At 38.9% G+C, this 14,442-nt stretch overlaps 1 protein-coding gene across 1 annotated transcript in view; it reads right to left on the bottom strand.

The window, feature by feature from the left end:
* PATJ (PATJ crumbs cell polarity complex component) overlaps positions 1 to 14,442 on the bottom strand; it is a gene marked incomplete at its 3' end in the record, with an annotated part of 146,559 nt that overhangs the window by 115,168 nt on the left and 16,949 nt on the right. Inside the window, exons 8-13 of the mRNA XM_080348732.1 lie at positions 13,938 to 14,150; positions 10,117 to 10,219; positions 8,668 to 8,756; positions 7,274 to 7,409; positions 6,857 to 6,985; positions 864 to 940 (exon numbers count right to left, since the gene is read on the bottom strand). Of these exons, the coding sequence (XP_080204858.1) occupies positions 864 to 940; positions 6,857 to 6,985; positions 7,274 to 7,409; positions 8,668 to 8,756; positions 10,117 to 10,219; positions 13,938 to 14,150 (747 nt within the window). The remainder of the gene's footprint in view (positions 1 to 863; positions 941 to 6,856; positions 6,986 to 7,273; positions 7,410 to 8,667; positions 8,757 to 10,116; positions 10,220 to 13,937; positions 14,151 to 14,442) is intronic.

Here is a 14,442-nt window from a genome sequence, read left to right as displayed (position 1 = left end):
ATCATGTACATAATCCTACACGAACTTCAGATCTTAAAGGAGTGCTAATGGAAAGAGGAGCCACGAGTTTCTCAAGGCAATTCTTAAAGCTACTTTAAATCTTCCAGTGGAGCGACTGGAACGATGGCTACTCCAAGTAGTAAAAATAAGTGTCTCTAAATCAACTGGACAAGCATTGCAAAGACAAACAGGGCATTTTCTTGGTGGCGGTGAGAATTTTTTAGGTCTTTGGAAAGAAAGTCTTTTATCTGTACTCACTGGCTAACGCAGCACTGGATAGCAGTAGTGAATTACAATTTCAGTCAACTCCTTATGATGATTCATCAAAACAATATTTTTCTTGGCAATTATTTATTATGAGGTGAAGAAATATCTAATAGACACTGGCACCACAAAATTGCTCCACCACGAATTACTTCCTGTTTTCCCAGCACGTTTAAAAATCACTCTTCCATTTTTGTAATAAAATTCTAAGATACTTTGCAAACACAGGAGCTCTATCCTGAGCCTTTTTTTACCAAGCGCACAATAAAACAAATAGATCATAAATGAAATAATAAAAATGCCACATATTTTTAAGTGGCTGCTATGATGCCAATTTAAAAGAACAGTTAACTTTCTTAAATCACTGTTCCTGTCTAGTATCTGTACAACAACAGTATCTATACAAACAGAATTAAAAAAAAAATACTCATTATAACACTCCTATATTTCAGCCTTGATGTTATGGGAAACAAAATTTGATGTTACTGATCTGTTCCATACACTAAATGATTCTATAAACAGCCTGTACTGCTAAGCTCACAGATCTGTAATTTAAAGAAATAACATACGTGAGTTTAGTTTATTGAAAGATAACATACCATAACTTCATATTCGGGTCCCAGCAGGTTTTCCCACTTGGATTTCAGCTCTTGTGCTGGAGGGAATGGGACTCTTCCTAAATATGAAAGTGAATATTAAATTTAGAAGGATATTATACATTCAGAAGTACATTTACTTCTAAATACGCCAATAAAAATTCAGTGTAAATAAAAGATTACAGGGAATAATCCCAAAAAGGAAAGTGCATTAAACCAAGTCTATCAAACAGCACAAATCAAAGATGTCTTTCTAAGGAAAACAATGCAAAATGTCAGCTACTGTGTGATTTATTCAGCCAAGAAGCAGAAGAGGTGACGCTTGCATTGATGAGATGTGAGTTCTGTACCATATAGTACTGTAAATAAATCATTCCTTTGGGCTGCAAAACAAATTTCACACAACTTCATAATTTGTTGCTGTAAAAATGCCTGCCACTCCAGGGAGGCATCATCTCCCACCAAAATGAACCCCCTGAAGAAGCAAAACACCTGACAAGATATTGCTGTTATCGAGGGGCCGCGTCAGCACAATGCAGCCACAGACTTTATTTGGCAGGTAGAAAGTCTTGTCTAGTTTAATTAGGCCACTAAGTAACATGAGCTTTAATATAAGCTCCAGTTCTACACCAGCCTTCCGTGGGAACTTGGCTATCTTGACATTTATATCTTTGCAGCTTTCTTACTTATGCAACCAGGGCAGTATTACATTCGTGTAAGACAATTTGACAGAGCTAGACAGCATAAAATGACTGGCTGCCCCGCGTTTGACCTCGGCCAGGAGCTCAGCGCACATATAAAGTTCCACGCAATGTTTAACTGCTCAGAATCAAGCTCAAAAGCAAATTCCATCCAGCAGCTACAGCAGCAGCAACTGGGGTCTGAATTATCAAAAACTGGTTGGTTGGTTGGGTTTTTTTTACCCAAATGACGCTAATAGTTTGTCAGATGTCTAGACAAGGACAGACCACTTAATATCGCTGATGTGTCACATGAAATTTAGAATGTAAATCACAATCTCAAATCTTGCACAGAAACCAGCGAGTAAAATAACTCAACCGGGGGATTTTGAAGACACCAAGAGAAGCTCAGAGCCCACCTACTAGCAAAAGCCAACACAAATGGAATGTCAAGCTGGTTTTGCTTTCAACACCTTCATAGACTGCAAAGATAAAACACGAGCTGTGCAATACAATCCTCATTACATCATTTTATAACTTCAAACACAAAGATTTGAGTTAACTTTACAATAACATAACCCATCATTCTCTCTTCCACTTTCTGTCATGCCAGATAGCCAAATTCTGTCTGATCTGCACTGAGAAACCCCATTCTTCAGAGCCCAACAACTGAGGTTTCACTTGGAAATATCAAGAGCATCTTTAACCTACAGACTCAAGAAAATATAGATATTTAAGGATTCCTGCAATTCAGATAATTCTTTTCGGTCACCAAAAAGAAACTCCACCAAGAATAAAAACGTGGGTTTGTAAATACAGACCAGAGTGCTCTCTGAAATAAACTTTCTCCTTAAAAAAAAAAAAAAAAGGAAGACAAATTGTCCCAAAATTCTCAGCTGTGAGTTGAGAATTTTCTCCTCCATTCAAATTTAATTGAACTTTCTAAGAAGTCTTCTTCATGAGCCTTGTAATGAAGCACAGGCCGATCGCTCTCTTTTCTTCCCAACTGCAGCAAAACCAGAACACCGGTGCATTTCCTACTCCTACTTGCAGAAATACAAAGGGACAGAAATTCTTGTCTTTTTTTTTTCTGCTATTATAAAGTCATAACATGAACATCCAGGCCCTAAGCACCTGCAATCCCCTGTGCAGCCCTATACAGATTTTAAGGTTCACCAGGAGTAACGAATCAGAGTTAAGCTCAAAGTTCAGCTCAGTAACTGTGAGCTGTGTTCAGTTGGCTGAATACAGATTTTTTTTGTCACTTCCAAAACACATTATCAAAATCTATGAATTGTTCAGAGCAGGTGCTGACACCCATCTCCATTTGAAGTTTCCTCTTTTCTTTCTTTGGAACACACTTTGAAGTCTCCGCCTGTAACTTCCTCAGAACTGTGGAAATGTTGGCTGGAGGGATTTGGATTAAATATATTTGATTCCAGTGGTATCACTCAATTCACATAAAATGCTCCTTTTTCCCCAAAAAAATTTTCCACATGGCAGTTTCTGAAGTCTCTCTTCCAGTCAGATTTCTCATGACTTGAGATACACACCACATCTTCTAGAATGTACAAGGCCTCAGAAATGGAAACACTTTGCAGGGTCAGCTTTCCTTCTGCCCGCACTTCCATACAGTTTTCCACTCCTAATTAGCAAGTGTCAAGGATAAATCCTAAGTGTGTTGCAAAGATCATCTTTCCTAGTCAAAATTGCTGGCATCTTCAAAACAGGGATCTTTTCTTTTTGCAACTTCGTCGTCTCACCAACTTACTGTACAAGGATGTAGACTATGCTCCAGTGCACTTTGTTAACATATCATCTTTATCTACTCCACTGTTTGTGTCCCCCCCCGCCCCATCTTTAAGCTCCTGACTAGCAGCATCATCACATCTTCGGCTTTGGAGTGGTGCTGTAAAGCAAAATAAAGTAGTTCTGCCCAGTCTGCAGTCATGCATATGCAGCTGTTAAGTTAATTGTCTCTTGTCTGCTAGCAGAAAGTTTCAGGCCTCGTGCTCTTTGCATCCTAAACCATGTTGCCTTTGTAGCAAAACTGCTTAAGCAGAGTCTTCCCTGGCCAGAATTACTATTTAATACCTCTCCAGGAAACACAATATCATAAGAATTTCACACAGCTGGGCTTAAAGGGAAGTAATGCATATTTTATAAAACATACCTTTTACATTAAACTTCTAAAAGCATTTCCAGAGTTCAGTCAGAGCCTTAAATTAGCAGTATTTACTTTAGCACCATTAGAATGAAGTGCCCATCACCATGTCCAAAATAAGCACCTACCTTTGGAATTTAAACCTGGCCATTAAATTCTATTTCAAGGTGAAATCTTATACACCATATTTCAGTACTAGTAAAATTTGCAACTAAGTATTTCAACTTTTTCACTGAGATACACACCCACATTTTATAGTCACATAAAGCTTTTGCAGACCCTTGTAACTTAAAGTGGTTTTTCACTATGAAAAAACCCATTTTAATCAAACAATGGTACTTACCATTGTGTTAAATGCTGCTGATTTATTACCCACCTTCAAAGCTATGCCCACTGCATTATCCTGCTGACCCAGTGAGGACCAGCACCACTGGATGGTACCACAGGCAGTATCCAACTGCACACCCAGGATCTTCAGTGTTTGAATTCAGGTACCCCAAGACACACTGTGCATACAAACATGTTACCCTGTATTCTCCAGGGTAAGAGGAGCTTGGATACTCAAGAGAATAGAAAAATCTCATAGTACACTTGCCACTCAACGCACTAGAAGACAGAGGACAGACCATGCTGCAAGGAATCAACACTGGTCCCACAGTAGCTACAGATTCCAGGCAATAAAGTCCTTGCCAGACCCAGGTGTACCTGCATCACATTCCGCAGAGCTCCAAGGAAGGGGATGACAAGATTTGGACAATACTAGAATTGAAGGGGAGCCACTCACATACACACAATTTGGTTACAAACTCCTTTGGAACTGAGAGCTTTGGAGTATTTATAGAGAGGCAGCAGATCCACACCAAAGCAGTTTGGATCTGCTATGGAAAAGGCTCAGGAATACAGTTGGATCCGAGCTGATTACTGGCAGAATGGGGACCACTAAGGCATATCTAGATAACACACCCTGAGACTAATAGAGTTTATTAACTTCAAGCCAGGTAAAACAATTTAGTTCCTGGCATAAACTGATCCTGGCATTGGTATACCATATTTGCACAGCACTAGGTATTAGGTAACAAATTAATTGGAAACTTCTCTTTGCATCAGGGCAGACACTGCAGCTTGTGACACAAGATAACCCAGTCATGAGTAGCCAGGAACTGACTACAGAAATACTGTTCACTTCAGTAGAAAAACACCTGATGCACTGGAAGTTCCACAGCAAAAAAGGACTGGGCAAGGGACACAGGATACCCTGGGTTGCTCTTTTCCAGTCCCTGTCATAACAAGTGTAAGTCCCCTTGGCTCTCCTACTCTTAAATACATCCTACTGCTAAGTCCTTAAGTTATTCATCCATTGTAACTACAAATCAATATATGTTTTTCCATTCATGCAGCTAAAACAATGCTTTGATAACCTCATGTCTCAGCTACTCAACCACCTCTGTTTTGGCTTCCTATTTCTGGGAACATGCAAAAGTCACAACAACGGATGTCTGGTTATAAGGCTTGGACAGAAAACTAAAACAGAATGGAATATGGGAACTGCTACATTTCTCTCGTTTCCAGGTTGTCTTTAATACTGACAGATCTCCCACAATCATAGCAACATTGTTATTCATTGACAGCCATAATTTAGAATGCTCTATTACATCTACATGTCTTATAAACCACAAGGCATAAGGATAATTTATGCTGACTTCAACACAAGCTGTAGAAATTCACCCAGAAGCTTCTGCAGAAGAGCCCAGAAATCTGTAGGGTAATTGAAGCGCGCCTTCTGGAAAGGCCTCCAACTTTGACTCAGAACTCAGTTAAAACCCAAAGCAGCCCATGCCTTTGCGACCTGTCCCTGCACTCCATTGCCTTCACTGTTAAAAACACAAGCCTAATTTGAGCTCCTGCCTGGAAAATGACCTACAAATGGAGACATGTTACCAGACACGATCCCCTGCCCCTGTTGCTGCAGCCACCTCTGATCCTTCAGCAAGCCCTGCTCAATCACCACTCCTGAGGCAGGAGGCTCCAGCTCAGGGCACATGTTGTAGGAGGCCAAGTGGATGAGCTCAGAAAGCGAATCTGACGGAGTTGCTGCAGCACCAGAAGAGGAAACTGCAACTAATGGGCATCACAAAGGATGCAGGAGCCTGAGACTTGTGAGGGCAAGAAGATAGGTGTGACTGAGGTAAACACTGGATCAGGAAGTAAACAGGAACTCCCAGAGTTCCATCTCCTGATGCTGTTCACTGAGCAACCTGGTTCAGGGCCCTGGCAGCAGAGGGGATGAACAAATCTTCTCTGTCAGGAGAAGACTCCAAGTAGGACACCTCAGGTCAGAGTAGGACCAGGGCTAGGAAGAGTGATCAGTGAGCTGGAGGTATTCAGCTCTACAGAGCTGATGAGATTCATTCCAGAGTACTGTAAAGGCTGCAACTCCACTGTCTCTACCAAAAAAAAAAAAAACCACAAAACAAAACACAGCAATCAAAGGGGGAATCAATAATGACTTGGAAAGGGTAAACTTTATGCAAGGAGGAAGATCCAGAGAATTATAGGCCAGTCAGTCTCACCTTTGGCCTCTTGGAATCCATTTCCGAAGACATAAATGGTAAGAAGGCAAATCAGGAGTAGTTGATATAGATTTGTCAAATAACTGACCAATCTGACTGCCAAGACAGCTCTGTGGATGAAGGGTGTACTACATCCCATCTTTACCAAAGCTTTTGACACCATTTACATCAGCATTCTCATTTGGAATCTGAAATAGCCTGGGTTTGATGATTGCTAGATGGGCTGAGAACTGGATGGACCACTGTGATCAAAGACAGCATTAACAAACGGCTTGACAGCCAGTTATGAGAGAAGGTCGGTAGCTACAGGGGCAAATATTATCCAGCATTATTACGAGCAACCTCCACAATGCCACAGAAGGCACCCTCCGCACACCTGTGGCCAGTGTACTTTGGGTATAGGGTAGGGTGGAAGAGTTAAAAGAACCAACAGGTAGATCTTTAGTTCAGAGAGACCTGAATAAAAAGCATTACAGAGCAAAAGCTAAAGATGGAGTAAGCCACAACAGTCCATCAGTAGTGAAGATGGACTAAAGACAATTCCAAAGACTCAGAAGAGACACTGCAAGATATTCCATCCACCTGTTTTATGTAGACTCTGCTTCTTTTCATTTTGAAGATTGTCCTTCTGTTCTCTGTTTTCCTTATTCTTAGTGGCCAAACTTGTTTCAGTCCCTCCAGGGGACACAAAGGCTGGAACAGTTGGCTGCACTGTGAAAACAGATGAAAAATAATAAATCAGATGCTGCAAATTATATGAAGTACTAACACCACCTCACTAACCACTTTTTTTTTTTTTTTGCTACATAGGAGTTTTGCACTCAATTTCCCTGAATCTCTCATTTCTGTTTCTTTCCATTCCTCCTTAAATATCTAATTTTCTACAGTGTGCCCTTATAAAATCTAGGATCATGTGGTATCTAGTCCTAATCGTTAAATTAGGTAACTGTAGATTAACTGAAAAATAAAATCAGTTGCTGAAAAAAAGAAAAATATTACCTCTGTCGGAAGGTCTTTCTGAAGAAAGACCAGAAGGTTTCCTTCTAAGTAAGGTAAGGCGCACAGTCTGTCCTGTGTTCCTCAATGCCTCCACCACTTCTTGGTTGGTATAATCCTGTATATTAACTCCATCAACCTAAACCAAGAAAATAATATCACATAATAGTAATCATACTACCTTCTTAGGCTGCACCAGACACTGTAAGCAACATCCACATTATTTTGTGTAGAAATTATAGAATTATTCACCCAAGAGAGCAATACTTGCAAAACAATCTCATATCAGTTACATTTCACTAATTAGATAATATTTTCAAAATGTATTTCAAAAGAAAACATAAGAGTAATTTCTTCTCTCTTCATGGGGCAGCCACAAAACAGAATTTACGAATCTGACACAAGTGTGCACTGTTTTTCCCCTTCATTTTTTTTGCTTACAAAAAGCAGCTTGAGGAGTATTGTGGATGAAGCTCCCCAGCAAGAGCAGCCAACCTCGAACTCTGTTCAGTTCATTATCACTGTTCGTTTTCTCATGGATTTCCAACATGCCCCACACAAGCCTATGCACATAACTGTTTGTATAATCCCCTCTGAATAGCCCGATTCTTACATTAATTCAGATGTTTTAATTTACACCCCAAATGCTCTGTTCACCTCACTGCTAGATCATGCATCAATAGGGGCTTCTCCTGCAGAACTGCAGATAAAAAGCATAAGGTTGTTTCAATTTTTGCTCTCAGAGGAGAAGCTGACTTTGGCAGGTCTGGCACAGCACACATTTTAAAAGTAATTTAAAATCATCTCTCTATAAATATTATCTCTTTAAACAAAAGGGCTGTGTAATTCATTCCTGCTTGTACTGTAAATGCAAAATTGGCTATTATTCAATTCACTGTTATTCAATCGTTTTAAGTTTTTCTACACATAAATCTTGGGGTTTTATAGCTGAATTGTGACTATTAACATTTTGATTGTACTCACACTATGCTACACAGTCATTAAGGACCATAAACAGCGTGCCACATCTTGCAAAATCTTAACCATCCTCAAATCTCATTCAACTCAAACAGAAGCTAATGCTGCTCATCCTTACTTCAGGCCAAAAGCCAAGATTCTTCCCTCTGAAACATTTTAATTCAAATGCTTGCGTCTTTCATAGTTAACTACTATTTAGTACTCCTTTGAATATAAAAGAACATTTTAACCACAGCAAGGCAAAGCTCATTTCTGTTACAAATCTACCTAAACACATACAACCACCAAATTATTTCCTCTGCAAAGTAGAGAAGGTTTAATTAATTTTAGAAAGTCCTTACTACATTGTTCTCTTAACACTGAGATATATAATGAAGTATTAGTTCTACAACAATATATAAACAGACTATTTTACTTACAGCAACAATTTTGTCATTAACATGAATTTGGCCATTGTGGTCAGCAGCACTACCAGGTATTATATTTTTCACAAAAATTCCTGAAGGTTCTGTTGGCAGGAAAGGAACAGAAAGAAGTCACTATGCTAACCTAATTTGTTTATTTTCTAATGAAGATTTTTAATTACAGCCTTTTTCACATGCTGCTTCTGTCCACAAAGTTATGATTCTGTAAACCACCAACATTTGCACGTTACCACTAACACATCTTGATGCAGAATGACTGAGGATCTCTTCAGGAAAAAACAGCACAGACACAAGTATGTCTACATTGACATCAAAAATCTTTTCCTTAAAATGTCTCAGAAAAGGCCACCTCCTCCATGGATTCATCCTCCTGCTTACCCGGGCTTTAAACCACAATCACTTAAACCCACGCTGCATTTGATTTCAATAGGACTACCTAAGCTAAAAGTAAAGTATGTACTTAAGTACTTTGATCAGGACTTCAATCATCATCTTACAGCGAAAGAATTTAGGACTTTAAATCTTAATGAAAAGGGATTTTTTTTTTTTAAGAGAAATATGGAAATCAGAAAAGCTGTACTTCATCATGTTTGCTGTTTGATTGTTAATTCTAACTTCTAATTGGAACAAGGAAATAAAAACAAACCAAAAACCTCAATCATCAGCTGAAACAGTAAACCCTTCCACAAACTCCCACAAAATATGAGATGTTGATCTTTAATTCTAGTGACTCTTGACACCAAATCCACCCTTTTCTGAACACTGACCTTCCTCTCAGGGGAAGGGCCATGCTCAGCAAAATCCACCTTTTCCCATTGCCTGACACGTGCTCCTCCCCAACCCAGTTCCCAGTGCTCACTGATCGGTCTGGGATTCCTGACCAGCAACACAAGAGGATCTCCAGGGAATTATTCCATGTCCCCATATCCTAGCATAGATATTTTCATCTGTTCCCAGAGTTTAGTTGCTGTAAGAGCCATATGCCAAAGACAAGCACATCACCTCCTAGAGGTGGCAGAGCCATCACACACAGCCGGGACTTCCCATACTCTGTTTCTGAAATTCTTTTCAAAATGTGCCAAATTAATTGTGCCATGTATGTACCACAGGGGTAAAACAAGGAACAGGACAGACAGGAACCCAACTGCATTAGAGTCTGTACACACAGCAACTGTCTGTTACAGCTTAATGTCTCACACAATAACAACATAAGCAGGTAAAATTCACAGTCCAGCAGTCAAGTGGGAATTTTTTTTTAAGCTAATCACAGTTCTTTAAAAATGGTGGCTGAATTTCACTTAGCAGCAATTTCTCCAAATATCTTCTTCATAGATTTTTGTAGGTTACGCTGTTTCAAAGAAGTGCTATCCATTTTCCCCATAGAAAATAAAGGGTATTTGAGAAGCCCCTGCCCTAGATCTTACTAAAACCTATAGAACTCACCTACATCACATGTCCCAGCATATCCAACAATTGTTATCCCCAGGCTTTGCCCGTTCTTTTTCACAAGTTCAACATCACAGGTCTCAAAAAGGTTGGTGTTATCCTATAAACAAAGCACAAGATGGCAAAAAAATATATATAAAAATCTCATAATTTCCCATACCCTGACAATATTGCAGGTTAAGACTTTTAGAAGTAAACAGTGATTTTGATTTTCCTATTTTAGGAGGAATCATATTTGCAAAAAAGATATAGCTAAGATTTGCTGCAAACAAGGTGTCCCTCGAAGTCAGTAGTTGCTTTTTAAATTACTTCCTAATACTTTCCCCACCCACTTGTCTGAGGTGTAATATTTTTATTTAATGGATAAAAAAGGTTTTTGTTAGACTGCTTGGGGGCCATTTCCCTTTGGATTCCACTGTCAGCTGGTAACAACAAACTTCTCAGTCACTCTCACAAGGCAGCAGAACCTGAATGCCTTCAGAACAACTTCTCCCTTTCACATGTTAGTCCTGATAAACAGTGTCATGAATGCATTTCCCTGAGCTCTTTCTACAGGGCAGTTATAGAGCAAAAAAAACATGGTATAAATACAGTGTTATCACATCACACATTTCTGTCAGAAGAAGTGATGCTCATCTCTCCTTGTTATCACCTCCTAGGAAAGGAGGACATGAGGGGCAGCAGGGAAGGGATCTCCAAAGAGAAACTTGTTTGATGCCCCAACAGAAACCACATGTGCACATCTCCGCTATGGAAGTTAATAAATGCAAATACAAGGGACTAGGTAGATGTTTGAGCTTATTGTTTGTTCTAATGCTACTGTTGTTTAAACCACTCCAAAAGTCAGTCTTAGACACATCAGTGTGAAAACTTTGATATGATCCCGTTCAGATTTGACCAGCACTAAACTGCAAAGAGCACTGGAAGCCTCCAGGTTGTCTAAGGCAATGGGAAGCAAAAGACTCATTAGTTTGCATTCAATGAAAATGACTTCTAAGACCTAACAGAGGAAGAGGGAGTGTTAATTTGTAAATGCTTTATTGTTGAACTGATGACTTCTCATAACAAACAATACTTGAAAAGAGAAGCATGTAACATGACCTGTTCTCTAAATCCTCCACTTACTACAATTACAGAAAAAATACATCAAAGCCACTAGCTAAGATTACAATATAATCTGATCTTACACTGGAGAAGTTTATGGAAACCAGTCCCTGAAAAGCTGGCCCCAGTATGTCCCACTGTGCAACCACGCTGCTCTGACATGTAAACAACAACAAAAAAAATCAAAACTGCAAACCGGAATTCTAATAAGATACCCTAAAGATGATGTTGCTACCAAGGACGAAAACAACTAAGACAACAGGTCTGGGACTGCAAGGGACAAATTAAAATACACAGGTGTTTGTTTTCAGTAATCAGATGTGGCCCAATGGAATAAAAAAAAATGAGGAGGTCAGAGTAAGTTCTGTTAAAGTGCTGAAATCAAGAGGGATGGTGTCACTGCCAACAGCAAAAAATGGTAGAGGAACCTAGAAAACATTTCTTAAGAGAATGAACAAAAGAAAAGTTTAATCATATGATTGCCAAATACGAGCTTTGGAAGAACCTACGTTAACAGGCCAAAGTTCTGGCTTTACCTATTTCACTTTTCCCTGAAATAGAAATCAATGGACAGCTATCTCCTTTCTATCACACACCACTCCACTGGCCAACTCATTAAGCTCATTAAATGCTTTCCAACTCTCTTGCTCTACAAGACACTGATGGAGATGAAGATAAGTTTTGATGCACTGTCACTTATCTTTAGGAGAGGGAATCAAACCAGCAAATAAGCCTGTAGCAACATCTGAAATGGAGCTGTGGCCTTGAGAGCCCTGCTATTTTATCAATAGTTAGTGGTCTGGCTCTACAGAAACCTATTTTAAATAATGTTACTGGTAGAATACAAAACATTAGAAGTAGAGTGTGGGGAAAAAAAAAAAAAAATCAAAGTACAGAGTCCTAAATCCAGTCAGCACAAGTAGGCTGCTGATATTGCTGTCAGTGTCTTGAAGAGTACAGATAATATAAATGTTTTCTTGTGCCCATGCACAGACTTGAGTAATTTCAGTTATTGTCTACTGCAGGAAATTTAAAGGAAATCAAATATTAGTATAAAACTGAAAAAAACTAGCCGGATTTTAAAAATACCTTTCTGCTGGTTTGTAAAAAAGAAAAGGAAAATATTTTTTATTCCAAAGTGCACAGTTAATGAAAGTACCCAGAAATCAGAGAAACTAGATTACAGGGGAATGTTCTGTTGTAGGTCAGACCCAAACTGACAGGTGGACCATTAAAATCATTATTAAGTTAATAAATACATTCAGATTAGCCACTATTCTTGACCTCACTACATCTCAACACCAGAAAGAGGGGTTTCTTCAAATCTAAATATGAACACACTATTCAGTTCAGAAAACAATAGATGACATTCAGAAAGAAATAGATTAAATTGCAACATGAGTTTTTATTTCCCCTCTAAACTACATAGCAGGAATAAGGAGGACACTAAAAAGACATAAGAAGGAAGAACATTTTAGAAAGGCTACAGCAATTTGACAAAAATGTCCAATTTTGAGGCTGGGAAGAGAGAAAAATAAGTACTTTGGTAGAGAAAACATAAGCAGGACCGTGTTACTTTTGCATAATATGGCTTGGAAAATATGATACAGCCAGAAAAAAAGTGCTTCATAATGATGTTGCTTGTCTAGGAAAGCCTTTTTTTCAGTGTATTAGACAAATAGTTTAAGACTCCAACATTATGCACGTAGATTATCACCTCCCATCCCTCTGCCACTCACATCTCCCACTGCACTGACCCCTCTTCTGAGAACAGGAGCTCGAGATGGACCCAAAATACTTGACTGGCACCTCCAGCCACGGGATCTTCCACAGAGAAGCGAGACACAAAGCTCATGGCCACCTTTGCAGGGACTGTGTCCAGGACACGAGCAGGTGAGTTTGTAATAATAACATTGCAAGTCTGACCTTTAAAAATAGTGCTCCAAAAAAAAAAAAAAAAAAAGAAGTCTCTTCACTCATATTCCAGAAACTAGACAAGAAAGAAAAGGCTACTCAGATTCTCCACCTAACTCTAAGCAGCGCAGTAGTAGCAGATGGTACACAAGCACAGCTTTGTTTATGTTTCGAGACCTACTGTACACTTAGTGTAGCATTTGTTGATTTTAATTACTCAAAACTGAAAAGAATGACTTCAAAAACAAGAGACTTTGATGTGACCATGATAAGATTTGCTAAAACAAGTTTCAAAATTTTTAGATATATTTCCTATCACAGACAGTAGCGTAGACTATGAAAACATTACACTTATGTTTCATAAGAAAGATGATTGTGCTGAATAACTCTGGTGCAGCCACGGTGGCTCTGGATTTCAGACTAGGGAAATACACATTCAAGTTCTAAATCCACTTACAAATGATTGATTAGCAAAAAATTTCATGAGCTAAGAAGGAGAACTAAAAGTACCATTTATCAATAATGTTTATGGTCCTGGTAATTAAATTACCCGCTCTGAAATAAATTCTGTAAAGCTGGTCATTCCGATCCTAAGATTATAGGTATTAATAAAACACAGGAAAAAGGAAGAAATTATAGAAGGGAGAGATATAATAATGACCACTTAAATACATGCATGTGATACCTGGAAATTCAAAAGAGAAGCAGCTTTAGGTCTCCAGAACACTCTGTTCTTCTCTTTTCTGATTGCAAACCACAAATACACTTTAAAATGTCAGAAGTAAATAGTAGATACTTACATTTCCATTTTGAAAGGAAGGTAATGTGCTGACTGGCCAGCTTACAGGAGCTGGTGGAGTCTCCGTAATTTCACACTTGGGATCTCTTGCAACAATCATCCTCACAGAGTTCCCACAGTTCCTCAGCACTTGGGCAACTTGTTCGCTGGTCATTCCTTGCACATTGGTGCCTCCGATCTGTAAGATGTGATCTCCTGTCTGGAGCCTCCCATCCTTCAAACAAACAAAACTGCAAAATTGTTTTCCAATCTATACATAAAACACCTTTTCCATTACAAAACTGAGACTGTGTACAGACATGTTCATGGCCATGACAACCAGTGCAAGAAAACACCATAAAATTTACAAATAATAATTCAAGAGAGCATTTGCACAATTATGTCTGTTTTTTCCACAGTAGTTAACAGTGGTAAACCAACATTTGCAAAACTGAGTAAGATACACAGGTTGAATAGCACCATTCCTAAGAAATGGGTTCCTTTCTTCATTTAGAACACAGATGACA

Source organism: Nesoenas mayeri, assembly GCF_963082525.1.
Source record: "Nesoenas mayeri genome assembly, chromosome: 8".
Classification (NCBI taxonomy): Eukaryota; Metazoa; Chordata; class Aves; order Columbiformes; family Columbidae; genus Nesoenas; species Nesoenas mayeri.
Note: the sequence above shows the minus strand (reverse complement) of the source record. Positions and strands in the feature narration are given on the sequence as shown.